The sequence below is a fragment of the Pimephales promelas genome, chromosome 18, assembly GCF_988280905.1.
Source record: "Pimephales promelas chromosome 18, fPimPro1.hap1.1, whole genome shotgun sequence".
Lineage (NCBI taxonomy): Eukaryota > Metazoa > Chordata > Actinopteri > Cypriniformes > Leuciscidae > Pimephales > Pimephales promelas.
In genome coordinates, this window is record NC_142786.1 from 6,979,452 (window position 1) to 6,996,561 (window position 17,110).

The 17,110-nt window shown below is 43.1% G+C and overlaps 1 protein-coding gene across 1 annotated transcript in view; it reads left to right on the top strand.

The window, feature by feature from the left end:
- The first annotated feature begins 359 nt into the window (after positions 1–359).
- The window catches only part of ash1l (ASH1 like histone lysine methyltransferase), a 37,983-nt gene continuing 21,232 nt past the window's right edge, over positions 360–17,110 (top strand). Inside the window, exons 1-5 of the mRNA XM_089122924.1 lie at positions 360–526; positions 1,389–1,485; positions 6,145–6,934; positions 7,641–12,045; positions 14,996–15,722. Of these exons, the coding sequence (XP_088979050.1) occupies positions 6,356–6,934; positions 7,641–12,045; positions 14,996–15,722 (5,711 nt within the window). The 5' untranslated portion in view covers positions 360–526; positions 1,389–1,485; positions 6,145–6,355. The remainder of the gene's footprint in view (positions 527–1,388; positions 1,486–6,144; positions 6,935–7,640; positions 12,046–14,995; positions 15,723–17,110) is intronic.

Sequence of the window (17,110 nt, forward strand, 5' to 3'; positions counted from 1 at the left end):
TGCTGGTCTCCTAATGATGGATTCTGCTCACTTATACTATTACACAACCCGCCTCACGGCTACGATTCCCAGGGGTGTCTCGATATTTCACTGTGGGTAAACACTGCCACGAGCGTACAACACACGACCCTCTTGCTCAGGAGTCAATCTTTTAGTGATTCATCAAACGTGTAACGTTAACGTTACTGCTCTATATGTCCATCTGAGGGAAACAATTATAGCCCGTATGTTGTTCAAATGTCTGTAATTGAATATGCCCCGTACAATTTAGCAGGGAGAAAGTGTCGAACAACCTAGTTCTTCGACAACTGCCCTCGACTCCCCTCCCTTCTACCCGTCCCCCTCCTTTCCTCACCTCGCCTCCCGCCCGCTCTGACTGTGAGAATGCCCGTGGTGTACTGACAGAAACGATACGGGCTTAGCAGACATGGAGGCCCGATTAACGAGAGAGGCCCATTCCGACGTGTCTGAGCTCGACTAACGCTGACCCGGAGAGGGATTCGGGCGACACATCGGATTATCACGGGTAACAAGCGCCGCACACAAGACGGGGGAGAGGGTGAAGAATTTGAGGGAGAGATCCATTTCGGGTCCTCTGTTGATTCAACGCAGCAGCCGCCATTTTGTTGACAGTTCGTGTTTTTAATAACCCGTGCAAGGCTCATCCCGAAGAGGGTTAGATTTTTGTATTCTGCTTCTTTTGGTCCTCCCGAGGATGTTTGTACGCCACTGTTGGATCTTTTTTGACGACCGGGGCGATAAGGGAACACTTTACTAATCTGAAACACACCAACAGTGGCTGCTTCGTTACATTACTGGTCGTGTGGACGGATCGCGGGGGTTTAGCTAGCCATACCCAGTAAATGTGCCTGACAGGACAGATCAGCCGTTTCATTAGAGTTCGGGTTTAGTGGTACCAATTACCTGGTGTGAATTCACTCGTTTGAGAGGTAGTAAACAACACAGAGACGTGAATTAAATGACCGTTGACGTTGTGTACGTGGGGTTGTAGCCGCGATGAACTTACATTGCTCTGACATGTGTCTTAAAAAAAATTGCAATGGCAGCAATATATTTTGACATCCCGTTGTAGTAAGAGTCACAGTCTAATAACTTGCTAATATTGTTTCATGCAGTCTAAATTTTGACATATACAGTAATGTAAGGTTTAGCTCAAGATATGATGCTTTGCTAACTAGCTATGCTAGCTATAGGATCATAAACCGTGACCAGTGCGCCTCACGTATATAAATATCGTAATTTTTGCGGGGTGACTAGTTCAAACGTGACGGACTTGACGAATATTTCGTTATGCCATGCATTGGTTAGAATGTTCTCTCGAAAAATGTGACCGTTTTCCCTTTTGCTTTTTTTTTTGGCCATATCAGCAATTTCAAGATAAATATCCAAGCGACCATGCTGTTGCGCACGAAGGGAGGATTTTGATCGCAAATTATGTGAACGCAGTTCTGGACCGCTATCAAGGTGAGTGGCTTGTTAATTCTTTCTGTATTTAAACTGCAAATACTCAATAAATTATTTAATCCAGGTGGTTTGTTTATTAGGGCATCAGCTGTCAAAACAAGTGAGGAAAATGCAGTATTTTGATGCGTAACTCGCGAGCTTTGTTTGTTGTTGCCAGAACGTATGGTGTTTACTAGGTGCTGGGGTATTCATGAATGAGTTCTGGTGTTACGTGTTCATAAAAATGACAAGTTTCATTGAAATGAACCTCCAGAAGCACCTGCGAGTAGATCATCCTCAGTTAACCTCACTCCTAATAGGGTTCAGTGCACATGCAAATTGCGCGCGCCTTTGCTTGGTTATATTTTTTCCCATTGGAGCAGATGTCTTGAGGAGCGTAGGAAAGTGTAGAAAGTGGTGTCTGGAGCCTCTGAACCACCTTTGACCTCTGACTCCGCTGTCAAGGAAACCAGAACTAAGCTTCCCGCTGCCTGAGTGCTGTTTGAGTGGATAGCCATGATTGCAGGCATTAGTTTGTGATCGGAAAAGATTGTGCTAAGACGCATTGTGTTTAAATATGAGTGCAGATCCCAATGCTTAGCCTGTGTTAGAGAAGTTTACTATTGCATCTGATGCTAAGTGGCGAGTTAGTAGATAAACAGTTGCTCCAAAATAATAGACACTTAAAATGGAATGAATATCATTTTATTAGATGAGGAGTAAAAAAAGTAGTTGCATTTAAAAAAAACAAAACAGATAGCACATGCACAAGTCTACTTTTTATATACGGTTCAAATGAAGATTAAAATTATGTAGGGACTTTCTTGTTGTTAAACGTTAACATTCATAGTTGATGTGCTAAACTTCACTAAAAAAAATCACTTTTGAGACCCGTTGGTTAAAAAAAATAATTGCAAAGATGTCTAAATAAGTAAAATTAACTTTAGACAGAAAAGTATAGACATTATTTGTTTGCCGATGCCACTTGGCTGGATATTGATTTCTAATGCAATGACATTCAAGTGTGGAAAGTTCACCCTAAAATGAAAATTCTGTCATTATTTACCCTCTAGTTGTCCCAATCTTGTATCTGTCTTCTGTTGAACACAAAATATGATATTTTGAAGAATGTTGGTAACCAGAATGTCAGAATTTTCATTTTTAGGTGAACTATTCCTTTGAATGTCTAAATACATTACATTTTGGGTCGGCATGAAACAAAATTCACCCTATTTTTCTAAATGCATGTTTTTGATCTTATTGTGGCTGGTTCATCTATGCATGTAAGCTTGTAATTTTTAATCAATGTCAACTAGATTTTCCAGTGAAATGACAGATGTCTTTTTGGTGACATGCTAGACTTCTATAATCATGGCATTCACTTAAACCCCGCCCCTTTTATACAATCTGCAAGCTTGCATCCAATCAACTCCATCCAATTTGTATCTGATGAATAGAACTCAGTCCCCTACCTTTTTTATTTTTTGATAATGTTTACTTCAGATACGTCTCACAATATTAAAAAAATGAGTTGCTACTCTGGTTGCATAGCAACTCCACTATGGAAATAGTAGCTTAAAAGACAGTTTTGAATCAAACAAGACATAACTGCATGTAAAGGGATAAGTGGAAAATGAGAAGAGATGCTAATTGTTTACTGTCATATACACCATATTTTTACTAGCTTTTAGATGCAATTTGTCGATTGGAAAAGAGTTTTTTCTCCTTGCCTTCTATTCACCATAATCCTCACTAAGGGTGCTTTCACATCTGTAGTTCGGTTCATTTGATCCGGACCAAGGGCGAAAAATTAAACTTTGTAGCATTTTTCAGAGGTTTTGGTTTGTTTTCACACCACACTGATTGCTCTGTTCCGAATCAGTTGATGAATTGATGAAATGAACCAAAATATAGTCATGTGAGTCGACGTGACAACACCCACATTACTCGTTGGCCAGATATGTCTTGAACATATTTCCATAAGTGCACTTAGATTGGTCAGAACGTGCGTGAAAATTCCAACAGAACTCCTGGAAGTAAACAAAGACGAACGAGGAAAATCTGGCTGACATGCGGAGAATTCACTCGCAATGTATGTTCAGAATCAGCACAGCCTTTCGCAAATCCCATCTTAAACAACAAAGTATAGACGCGATATAAATAAGAGATTCACTGTGCAGTGCGGACAACTTCAGTGTTTATTATGAGTGTTTTAGTGAAAGTGCAGAACGCGGCAAGTCAGTCATGGCTTAAAGAGAGCGCTATTGGCTATAAAAATAAAAATAATCATTTTGTTTACTACTGCAGCTGGTTTAGTCCAAAAATGCACAGTTATTTGGCAGTTGGGTCTGTTCGAAGTCGGATCACGTTCTCACCACAAACAAACCGCTCCAGAGTTCGTTTGAAAGCGTACAGAGACCTCCTCGTACGCTTGGTCCGCTTTTGGTGCGCACCTGAGTGCGATTGCTGCCTTCACACCTGCCCAAACGAACCGCACCAAGAGGGAAAGCGAACTCTAATGCGATTCAACCGAACTAAATGAGACAGATGTGAAAGCACCCTAAAAATCTCTCAAACTTCAACTGCTCCACTGTCTCCCAATTTGTCCTGCAGTGTTTTTTGGCTGACTGGAGGTTGTGGCTTTTAGTACTCATATAATAAACGAGGGCACCTAATTTCATAGTTGAAGAAGAGGCTGTCTAAACACACTGAGTTAGTATATTATATCTCTATGCTGCCAAAACAAGCACAGATTATACAGTCATGAATGACAGGTGCTGAAAGAGCGTGGATAGAGGAATCGACTTCAGAGTACAGTTTTTGTCTGTTGATAAATTCACTTTGTTACACTGAGACAAATAGCTTTATCTTGTCACACTTTCTTTTAGTGTTCATATTTCCACGTACTTCCATAAATAACTGAAAAGAAGCTGTAATTAACTATATACTTGGTGTGTCATATTTGGGCAACACTTTATTTTACAGTGTCATTGTTACATGAAGTTACTATAACTACAAAATACTACTATAACCTGAAATTATGCATAATTACATAATTACAGTGTAACAAAGACGCCTTAAAATAAAGTTTAACCCATTTTTATTAGTGCAATTATATATAGTTCACATTTTTATAAGTAGTAATTAACTAGTAATGTGTAATATTTGTAACACAACTAGTGTAAAATAGTGTTTTAGTTGGTTTGTTTAAATTATTTTGTTCTGGTAGCTCAACTTATAGAGTATGATGCTTGCAACGGCAAGAGCATGTGATTCCTATAGCATCAGATACATAAATTTAAACGTCTTGGATTATTAGCAAGCGATAGCTTGCTGCAATTCTGTCCAGATTTCCCTCAAGACTTTTCCCGCAGCCATTTTGCAATACAAGGTAGCATTTATTTTTGGCATCTTCTCCGCAAAGAGAGGAGGGACAAGAGAGCGAATAACACAGTAACGAGAAGCGGAGTATGACCCAGAGCGCTGAGGAAATAGGGGAATGATTGTCACTAAGGGAGGGACGGACCAGGGAAAAAAAGATGGAGGGAGGGAGTGCTAGGGAAATGTGTTTTCGATTAGCAGAAGCACAACCGCTCTAGTTTGACCGCTGTACTGTTAGATTTCCAAGTGAGTGTTAGAGGGAGACTGAATGAGTGAGAGGACGAAGAGGGTGACAGAATGGGGTGAAAGGGTAGGTCGGACACAGAACAAGCGAGGTGTGATTTTTGGAGGACCATGTGTGAAACGAGAAGCAGCGAATGGAAGAGTGTTTAAGTGAAATGGGGTGAGTAATCATAGTAAACATAGAGAAGTCAGAGTAGAGAAAGGGAAGGCATGATTCCAAGTTCTGTAGCCAGATTGTAGTTGTGGTGATTTCACAGAAAACAACTCTCTCAATATAAAAGACCACCACTAATGAAATAAGAGCCCGTAAAACGGCTCTCTGAGCTTTTTCTCGTGCCGAGCTCTAAACGTCCGTAACCATACATGTAACGCTCCAATGCCCTAAGCGTTCTTAATAGACTTGTGTAATATTTAAACCATCACTCTCAGTGGGGCATAAAGAAACTGTCCACTTCCCTCTCTTTTTCCTTTTCTTTCCCGGGCCTTTCATTCACTCTCTGTGCTTTTCTGACTAGAAGTCATAAAAAGGCTCGGAAAGGTGACTGGATCCTCTGTCTCCCAGAGGACCTTTTATGTTGAGGTCACCGCTCGGTCTCGCCTCCCAATGACTTGACCCGCAGAAAGCACCTGTGGCTGGTGCAGTACTAAATTACTTGGTGGCCTTTTGTTTTGGAGGTGTGCTAGCGGCAAAAGCCCCCAGTACTTTTTTTGTGCAGTTATTAGAATATGAAGCTATGAAGCAATGCAGTTGTAAAAAAAGTTTTCTTCAAAAGCCTCAATGATTCATAAAAATATTACTGAAATGTGTTTAGTTTATAAAGTAAATTTGTGTCAGCTTTATGTCTGGCAGCAGATTTCTGGATATTAGTGAATTGCAGCTGTCTAGCCTTTCTATGTCCTAAGTTTGTATCATCCAAAGTCGTATTTGTGGTGGTAGTAGTGATCCATGTTTGCAAACCATTCTGTGTTAATAATTACATTAAAGGTTAACGCTGTCTTAGAATTGTGGCTTATTTGTCTTTTGGTCTTAACAACCTTCTGTTTTTATCTCCACAGTTTGAAGGTGAGAGAGCTGGGCACTTGGCAAGGGACGACATTGCTTCAACCCAACAAGGATTTATTTCCGACCTCTGCTACACCCCCCTTCCCCTTCCCCTCCATTCAACTTACTTCCTCCTACCTGACATCTGGAAAGTCCTCCTGTACCTATACCTGCAAGTAAGAACATCCTGTCACCCTCAAGCCCCCCTTGTTCCCCAAATCACCAATGGATCAGAGGACACAGGGGGGGCCCTCTACGCCACCTCCACTCCCTGCCAATGCCCCCCCAACAGAACGTGAGAAGGAAGGAGTAGGAGGGAAGAAGGACGATGAAGAGGAGAAGAAGAAGCGAGAGAAACCGAGAGATGGAGCACAGAGTGAATCTTGTGGTGCTGAAAGTGGGACTAGTGACCAACAACAGCAACCCACACAGTTCTCAGTCAAAGAAACCAGTTACTCTGAGGGTAACGTCAAACTCAAAATAGGCCTGCAGGCCAAACGCATGAAGAAGCCACCTAAGATCCTTGAGAACTATGTCTGTCGGCCAGCCTTCCGAGCCACTGTAAGACATAGTGGAGGCAGAGGCGGGGGGCGTGGTAATCGTGGGGCTGGAGCCATTGATGGGAGCAGCCACACTTCTAGCCCAAGTCATGCAAAAGAAGGAGAGAAAAGCCCCTCTGTCAACCGAGGAGCACCTCTATCATCTACTGCTCCTGCTGCTGCATCTCCCTCGCCTTCTCTTCCTCCACCGCCGGTTTCAACCAGTCAAGTCACTCCTGTGAATGGAAGTGCTCCAGCAAAAAGGGTAAGGTTGTTTAAACTTGTCATGCAGCATTTCTTAGATGTCTAAGAAATTTTAAACAATGAAAAAGACTAGCTAAAATTACATAACAAGCATCCAGTACAACAAACCAACAGGGATAAGGGATAGACAAACTTCAAATATCCCTCTCACTACACTTTCCTTTTGCTAAACTGTGGTTTCATTCAGATAAATAAGCTTTGCTCACTCTTCTCACTTTTCTCTTTTTCAGTAACCCAAACACTTTCCTTTTCCTCATTTCTCCATTAACTAGGCCTATGCTTTTCTGTTTGACCCAGAGCACTTTGTTGTTCACTTTTAGATTTTGTTTCTCCAACTTTGTCTCAACTCTGTCCTAATGTCTCTTAACCCGGTTTCTATTTCTCTATTTTGAACACATACTCATTCTCCCGTCTCTCTCTCTCTCTCTCTCTCTCTCTCTCTCTCTCTCTCTGCTGTATTATTGATTTGAAAGAAGAAAATAAACAAGTAAAATGGTCCAATATTAAAATAATGAACAGGAATTTTAGTGGCATAAAACATTAAAAAAGACATACAATTAGGTATTTTTTTCTAAAAGCTTGGAGAAATCCAGCACAGTTAATAATGCATCCTTTTTTTGTGTTTCATGATTTTCCATATTCCATTAAATTAAATGTATGTAACGGTGTTTCTGTGACTCAGTATTTTCTTCTTTATATACATATAGGGTCCTCCAAAACTTGCCTGTAAGTCCGAAGGAAAAGCTGATGTCAAATCTGTTGCTTCTTCAGAGAGACCCCTTAACCTTCATCGCCCCATGACAGAAAGCAAATCACACTCCTCTGGAAAGAAAAACCATGTTCCACAAACCAACTCCCCCGCCCCATCGCCACCAACAATGCCCCCAGCTGTCACATCACAACAGGAACCCAAAACAGATGGGATCTTAAAATCTTCTCAGTACAATTTTTCTGAGGGGCAAAAGGAACAAGAAAGAGGAATTTCTGCCTGGGGTGCCCCTACTGTGACCGAGAAGCTTGCACAGCTCATTGCTACATGCCCACCTTCAAAGTGCCCAAAGCCGAAAGCCCGGAAGGTGTCTCCAGCTCCAGCACACAGTAGCTCACCTCCCTTAATTTCTAATCTGCAGCGTCCTGAACGGGCTATGGCAAATAGGAACACTTATTCCAGGGCAGTGCACCATGCCCCAGCTCCACCTGTTTCACGGCCCCCAGGTCGCCCATATGGTTCCAAAAACAAAGACAGTATACTGGAAAAATTTTCTGGCACCTCTAGAAAAGAGGAATCAGATGGACTTTCAAAAGGTGTCACGAATAGCAACAGCAGCACAACCACCACTAGTACTGTTCTGTCTCAAAACAATAGTCGTTTGACAACGGCATCCACAAATGAAAGCACTGACAACAGTACCACCAATGGATTAAAATCTCGTCTTGGGCATTGCCCATCTCATTCTTCCTCCACGGCTTCTCTTTCTTCACCAATATTTTCCTCTTCGTCATCCTCCTCCTCAGAGAGAATTGGAAGTACAGGATCTCACATAGGTTTGCCAGGCTCCGTAGCCTCATGCCCTAGAGCAAGCCCCTCCCGAATAGAGGAGTTTACTGAGAAAGACAAAGAGCGTGACCGAGACAAAGACATGGACAGTCCCAGAGATTTAAGTAAGGGCTCCACTCCAGCCATGGCAGGGAAGCAAGATGCTAAAGAAAGGTGTCCTTTGTCAGCTCCTCGAAGTGAGAGGGGTAAACACAGTGAGAGCTCAAGCCCAGTCAAACGTAGTCCCAATCAGGAAAGCCGTGTTAGTGGGGTACCAAGTCCTGCTGAGTCCACCAAATGCACTATTTCTCCTTCATACCCTTCTGGTGCCAGCAGGAGCCCAACACCACTATGCGATGACATTGGGGCTGCATCTCCTGCATCACCAACTGAGCAGGATTCAAAGCCTCTTAAGAAGCGGCGGGGACGGCGACCTCGCTGGACGAAGGCGGTGAATCGAACCCACAAGTCTTTACTTGAGGCTGCTACTAACCATCAGAAACTCACCACACCAATGCCCTTAGGGCTTTCATCCCTATCCCCTGTTCGGCGTCCTGTGGGACGGCCTCCAAATTCTAATCTCATGCCCCCCAATTCTAATCTCATGCCCACTGTTGTTTCAGAACTTTTTGAATCTTCACCCAAGAAGAGGGGACGGCCCAAGAACAAAATGCCTCGGTTAGATGCACCAGCACGTGGCCGCACCCCAAACAAACTGGCACCCTCAAAAGTCTACTCCAGTCTGCTCAAATCTAAAGAAGAGCAGGACCCCCCTGTTTTGCACCCTGAAGTGGACTTTAATCCACCTAAACCCATGGCAAGAAAGCGAGGGCGCCCCAAGCGCTTACCTCCAACCCTTCCACAAGAAACCCAGCCCCCAACACTTGCTCCTGAGTCAGGGGATGCTTCAGTTGGTGAAAAACCTTTTCGTAATAAGGGCAATGGGCAGCTCATCATGAAGACGATTATAGGCAAAATCAATAAAATGAAGACAGTGAAACGAAAGAGGCTCCTCAGCCAAATTCTGCTTGGGCCGAAACCAGGGACTGAGCAGGAAGGCCCCAGAAACAGTGGGCCACCGGGAGCACCGGCTGCTACAAAACCACAGTCTCTTTCGTCACTGGCTGCTACATTTGGGGGCAAACTAGGGCCGCAGATCAATGTTAGCAAAAAGGGGACAATATATATGGGTAAAAGGAGGGGTCGTAAGCCAAAATCATCAGCTAATCTCTCCCCAGGTGCCCCCACACCCCCTCCAGAACCGTTCTTGTCGCCAAACACTTCTTCCCCACTCCATCATCACCAGTCGCAGACCTTGCAAAACCAGCAACACCAGTTGCCTCCATCTGAGGTGTTCCCTTCCCCATCACTCTCACAGTCAAGTGGAGGTCAAAGTCCCATTAGCGATGCTAGCTTTGTTGAGCCTGGCTCAGTGCATTTCTCATCCCACCCACACTGCAGCCACTCCCATCAGGGCCACCACTCGTTCTCCTTTCCCCCACCTACTTTTTCAGCCCCATCTGCTCGCACTATAGGGAGCTCCACATCATCATCCACAACACACCCATCTCAAAAGAAGTCTTCTTGCCGGGGTTACCACCATCACCACCACCACTACCGGCAACACTACCATTATCGGAAGTTTTCTCCCCCAAGGCCGCTATTGCCCACGTCTCCTGCTCCACTGAGTGAGCTGAAGGAGGCCACACCTTCCCCAGTCAGTGAATCGCACAGCGAAGAGACGGTACCCAGTGACAGTGGCATTGGAACAGACAACAACAGCACCTCTGACCGTGGGGAAAAGGCTGGTTGTGCAAGTGGCTTAGCTAATGTAGGGGTCTCACAGGGTATGGCAAGTGGTCTCTTAATGCCTGGTGTCATAGGTCCAGCCATGGGAGCGGGAATGGGACTTTCTTCCAGAGGAAGGCGGCGGCACTCATCTTCAGTTCTCTTGGAACGTCCGTCACCTACACCCTCTCCACTTGGAGCGAGGGCATCACCTGACCCAAGAAGACCGCACCCAGCTGCCCCATCATCTGCTTTGGTTGGACATAAAGAGAAGCACAAGCATAAGTGCAAGCGTCGTGCACATGGCTGCCCTAGCTATGACAAAATAAAAAGGCAAAAGCGCAAACGCAAGAAGAAGTACCTTCAGCTGCGGACACGCCGACAGGACCCAGACTTTTTGGCTGATTTGGATGAGATCTGTGTTCAGCTCAGTGATATACGAATTGCTCATCGCACACCTACACTTCGTTTGGGTAGCAGCTTGGGTCTGGGTGCTGGGGCAGCAGGACCGGCCCGTGGGTCTAGCTTGGGAAGTGCCAGAGCCAGCAGCAGCCTTGGAGGTGGAACCAACCCACCACCCCATCACTATCTACATAGAGACCTCTTGCCCACCATCTTCAGGATAAATTTTAGTGGATATTATTCGCCCCACCCAGCCTACCCATGTGATTCACTTCATTATGTCCGTAAGCCAGATCTTAAAAAGAAAAGAGGACGGCCACCTAAGCTCAGAGAATCTATATCAGAAGTACCGTTTGTACCTGGGTTAGGCTTTCCCCTGTCTAGCGGTGGTTTTTATCACCCTTCTTATGGTGTCCCATACTCTTCTGCCCCACTGGGACTTGGCTACTATCGAGGTTATACCCCAGCAAGTGCCCTGTACCCCCACCCCCATCACCAGACTCCCCACTCTGGCCCATCCCACCATGTTCATTCCCCCTCTTTTCCTCCACCTCCGCCCCCTTCTTATGTCCATCATCATCACCCATCCCACCTGCTTCTTAACCCCTCTAAATTTCACAAGAAGAAACATAAGCTGCTTAGGCAGGAATATCTAGGTGGTGGTCGTTCGTCAGTACTCTATCCTGCCATGTCGTCTGAGCTGTCATTTGGCTGGCACCACAAACACAAGCATAGACACAAGCACCGTGATCGCTGTGGAGAAGAGGAGGGTGATGATGGTGGTGGAGTTGTAGGTAGCATAGGTGGCAGAAGTGGAGGAGGTGAGGGGATGGGAGTTGGAAGAGGGGAGCGAGGGAGTGTAGAGTCCCTTCAGCGCTGCCGGTTTGGGCGAGATGGCTCTGCTGACTCCAGTGCTAACAAACAGGCAGCCTCTGCCAACTCTCCTTCCTCTTCCTCCTCATCTTCTGCAGAACGGTACAAGCGTAAAGAAGCCTCTTTGTCTTGTCTTGGGCCTTCACGACTGTCTTTGGGCAGCACAAGCCGGGGACATCATCCGGTTGACTCCTGGTTTAGAATGGGAAGTTCTGATACTGATTACTCCAAACTCTGTAGAAATCAGTCCCTTTCTGGGTCTGGTGCATTCTCTGAAGGACATGCGCAAAATACAGTGGAGTGCTCAGAGAGTGACGAGGAAGATGCTGCTTCCCCCGTTGAGGAGGCAGAAACCAGCCACCACACCAACTTGTTTGCATCTGCACTATCTCGAACTTCGCTCAAGGGGAGTCGGAGCAAAAAAGGTGGAACGTCAGAGAGCCCCAGCCTTTCACGTTTGGACCGGACAGTGAGAAGGGATCGTTCCACGTCTGCAGAGAGGAGAGAGATGGGTAAGTGAAAAATCTTATGAACTAATGCTGATATTGATAAGCCTATTAAACCTATAAACCATAATTACAGCGCAAAAGTATTACATTACATCCATTTTCAGTTCAGTAGTGTCCTTTTTTTACATGTTGTTTTCAACCGACTGAATGCAAATATGAGCCTCCTGATGTGACCCTAATTTAGTTTGACATTGTCAAGGTTGTAGAATTAATGCAGTGAAATGTTGTCACTCTCTAAATATAGCTTTACCTCGGCGTCCTCCATAATTCTGTGCTAAAATTTTATTGGACTCACTTGCTTCAGTGCATGCTGCAAATTTATGATTAGTCTTCAGTACTTCCTGTCAGTGGTCTGTATTGATTTCAAGGCCTGGTCATCACATTAAAAGCATTTTGCATGACCTGTTTAAAGCAGTTAATACAAGAATAGTCAAAGCTGCAGCTTGTAGTTAAAAGTCCTACAATACAAACTATCGAGTATATACGCAGAATGGCTTGTTGCAAAATAATTTCTTCTGCCCTCTAATAGCAGTGGGATTCCAAATAGGCTACTTACATATATAGACCTGGAGCTACATTTTTTTCACATTCACATATAAACACTAGGGCTGGGCAAAAAAATCGATTTTTCGATTAATCGTTTTTAAAAATGTGGTCGATTCAAAATCGATTCTCAATGGCCACAAATCGATTTTTTACATATTCAGGGCTTGTGGTGCCGCGTCTTCTCTCTCTGCACAAGGTAAGCGACAAGCACTGCAGCAGGCGTCGATACACACTCATGTTTAGGAGTCGGGACATGACCGAATATTCACTTGCAAAATCGGGCCAGCATTGCATCGTGATTGTAACTAACATTTATCATTTTCACTTCTTTTTAAGTTTTACCAGTTTAAACATTCACGCAAACTCGCGCCCTCTCAGAGATGTTTTTCACTGCGTGCACGTACAGTCAAGCCTAAATCCGCCTCGCAAACAGCTCGCTTTTCCGTGATTATATTGCTTTTCCGTGGATTATTTATTTTCCGTGGATTATATTGTTCTTTTCCGTGGATTATATTGCTTTGACAGTGACACGCAAAACTATCTCAAGACTCTGGTCTTGGTGATGATAACCTCGTAAAGACAGTCTGTTATGTTTTAAATAAGCATAAATCGCGTGTGACAGACAGTAATGAAAGTAATGGATCCATGCATTAGTTCTTAAAGTGAACGCAGCCATATGTGTCTGTCATAAATTTTGTCGTCAAAACAACATAATATAGCATTTTAACTGTAAGAAATCAGAATTAATAGCCTATATATTTAATTCAATCAGTACTAAAAGACTATCCAGTGTTATTTTGGATTACTTTATTCAGTTTCTGTGCTATTTCTGACCTACCCCAAAAACTTTTTCCTTTTTATGTTTCTTTTTTTTGTGTCTTTTTTCTGTTGTATTTATTTGTACTACTTTTTTCAATTTAATTCAAAGATTGAAATCAAGCTTCCATGTGTTGCATAAACTCTTAACAAAAATTGACCCCATTGTAAAAACAAACATTTAGGTGCGATCAATGTAATAAAATATTGTCTAATTATTTATATATTTATTTATCTATATCTATCTTAAACATAAAATAACCTGATCCTGTTTGATCAAGGTGTGCGACTGTTCTGACTTGTCCAATTTTTAGCATTAATTTTGCATCTTGCATCAAAATCCTGTCTATTCATTGTATGCATTTAGTGTATAGTGTACCTAAAATAAAAATAGTTTTATATACAGGTTTGTGGCTCTTAATTTCTTTGTATTAATTAACCACTCGTAAACTTATGTGCACTGTTCTTTTTTTTTTTTACATGTATATTCATTATAGTCGAATTGAGAATCGAAATCGAATCGAATTGAGAGCTTGCGAATCGAAATTGAACATCTGAATCGATACCCAGCCCTAATAAACACCTGCTCAAATGTTACAGTACTGAACCAGGTAAAACAGAGCAGTTTTCATAACAATGCAGCTTCTCAGTCATGCTGGGATGGATGGGTAGTGTGTTTGTGTATACGTGTTAATGCATAGAGGGTCGCTAGTGAGACAGCAAAGTGTAGTATGTAATCCAGAATTAGAGCTCAGGACATGAGGTCATCCACTGGTCATTCACTGCACCATTAATTCATGGTAGCAGACAGTGAGAGCAAGAAACTGATGAGAAAGAGTAAAATAGGAGGATTAAAGGCTAGAGGAAAATAGGGCTGATGAAAAAAAGTCTAAGAAGTGATTGGAAGGAAGAGTTAGTTGATGATTTGGTGCCCATATATAGTTAGTAGTGCTTGCTCAGACAGTCATTAATATGTGATTTGAGCAAAGAGCTAAGCAGCTAACCATAAGTATTAAACTGACTTGTAACTCGTCTCGCACAGGAATTGTGGAAAAAACACATTGTCTGATGGAACGACAAGATGAATAGAACATAATAGACTAGACTGTGTTGAAAGTGAGTTAGACTGAGATTAAGTTAATTAAAGGGATAATGGAGGATAGAGGAAACACAGTTAATGAGGCCCTGCACACATGAATAGATGATGCTGCTTTTTTTGCTGAATCTGTGAGATGATTCTTTTCTTCTACATCAGAATTTGGCCATTGGGAGATAAATTGGATTACAGATGGTGTAGAAAAGATTATCAAGTCCCCATTTTGTTATTTGCCTGTTAATAAAGTTGTTAAAAATAAAGATAATAATCTAATCACGAATTTCAGAGTTTAGGCTAATCAGTGGCAGGATGCTGTTTTCTGTATTGAGTTTGGCTCAACGTTTAAAGGATACAACATTAGCCAGTCAGTAACAGTCATGTGGTATATATGTTTGTGCTTTTTTTTTTTTTAAATTTCATTTATTTTATCCTTGGTTATTATAATTGTCTGTTGACTTTCAGCCACTCAACTCTCCTTTTGGTTTAATCTCACAGGGAATGTGTCTGGCATGAACCGAGGTGGTCAATCCAGTGTTCCTGAGGTGTCCGAGGGTCCTCATCATCGGCACCACCACCCTCCTCTATCCCTCTCGCACTCTTCCTCTTGCCTTTCTCATTGCACTCTTGACCAGCCTGGAAGTGCCGCAGCTCTCCGGCCCACCAGTCGCCAGGCTAGTCCCTCCACATGCTCCTCCCAGCCTGCATGCGGCCTTGACTCCCCCCCTTCGCATCACTCCCATCGGCCCCCTCCCAAAAACAACCTGCTCCATGTCAACAAAATCCTCCGTGCAAAGAAGCTCCAGAGGCAAGCGCGGACAGGAAACAACGTAGTGAAAAAACGGGGTCCGGGCCGTCCCCGTAAGTACCCTCTGCCCTCGCCTCCCCCATCACCACAGGCATCTGAACAAGAGAACCACCCTTTACCTGAAAGGCACAGAGGAAGTGTGCTCTGGGAGGGAGACACCGTGGTTGATGTCATTGAGTCTGTAGTGCAGAGCCAGCGCAGAAAGGGACGCAAGCGGAAACGCTGGGTGAGGGAGACCGAAGGAGGCGATGAGTTAGAAGAGGAACCAGAGGAGGAAAGAGAGGCGGAAGAAGAAGAAGACGACGAAGAAGAAGAAGAACAACGGTCTGCTGCTAGAGAGGAGGATGTGATGCCGAGAGTTAGAACAGAAGGAGGGAGGGAATGGTTGACACAGGAAGAAATGCATTGTTTTCGCAGGTATGCATTACAAAAATTAATACTTTTTTTAGCAAGGATGCATTAAATTGATCAAAAGTGACAGTAAATGCATTAATGTTACTAAGACATTAATGTTACTTTCTATTCATCAAAGAATCTTGAAAAAAGTGCATCACAGTTTCAACAAAAATATTAAAGGGGTCATGAACTGGCTTTTTAAATTTTATTATATTGTTGTCTGAGGTCAACTTATGATGTTCGCTTGGTTTTTGCATTCAAAAACATCAAAATGAATAGATAATAGGCTATTTTCTACTCTAGTTTTGAGCTTAGCTGAAAAACGGTCGGTTTTTATGGGCATCTCGCACTGAAGACTTGGAAGTAAACACCCACTGCTGTGAGTGGATAACAATTTTGCATATTATAATGAGTTTCAACTCACCCGTCGGTGCACGTGGGGGAAATTGTTTTGAAAACGTCCAATGTTGTAAAATGGCAACCAGAATGATTCGCCCATACATGTTCGACCCAGAGTCCGTGTGTTGCACAATTCCTGTCAGATCCAATATAGACGGCACAGCACCGTTCTTTACTCTTAATCGGTCTGCAAATCCAGTCTTGTTTACAAAACAATCAGTCCCTCCAGGATTTCACGATTTTTTTTATGTGATTTTTGCGATCAAAATGACTGATTTTGTGGTGGTAATTTCCAAAAATTTGTGAAAAAATGTGCGATTTATATATAACATTTACCATAATAGTATTCAGTCCTTCCAGGAAAACGCACAGTTTTTTTGTGATTGTTGCGGGCAAAAATGTATTGATTACTCGGCCCGTTTTCTTTATGCAATTTTATGCGATGAAATTGCAGGAATTTGCAAAAATTGAGGGAACTCTTAAAAATTGCGGTTTGATGAAAAAGAGAAAAAAAAGTGATTCCCCCAACATCCTGTTCTCACTAGGCTAATGTAAGAGTCATTTCTTATTACTTCCTTTGATAAGCAAGCATACTACATCATAGAAAGTGCTGGGAATATTTAATTTCTCATCTTGTTTTATTTCAGACTGTAACTAGTGTAAATAAGGTGTGGCCCCTTTAAGAGCTGCGCGCTCCCTGTTGAACTCTCTGCCGTGTATACAGTATGTGCGCCTCGAACACCCCATGTGTGCGGGTAATTTCTGTTTTATGCAACTTCTTTTATCTTAGTAACGATGTGACGGTTGAACGTGTGACAGACAGTTATACGAGTGCGATTTGTGAGATGTCAATCGCATTCGCCTCCGTGAGTCTGTCTGGCGTCGCGTAATTGCGTCACTTCATAACGTTCCCATGGAAACAGGGGGAAATGGCTGCTCTTGTGTGAAGCAAACGCAACATTTTTCAACTTTCTGCTAAGATACATGTGACTTTTTTTGCAACGAAAATG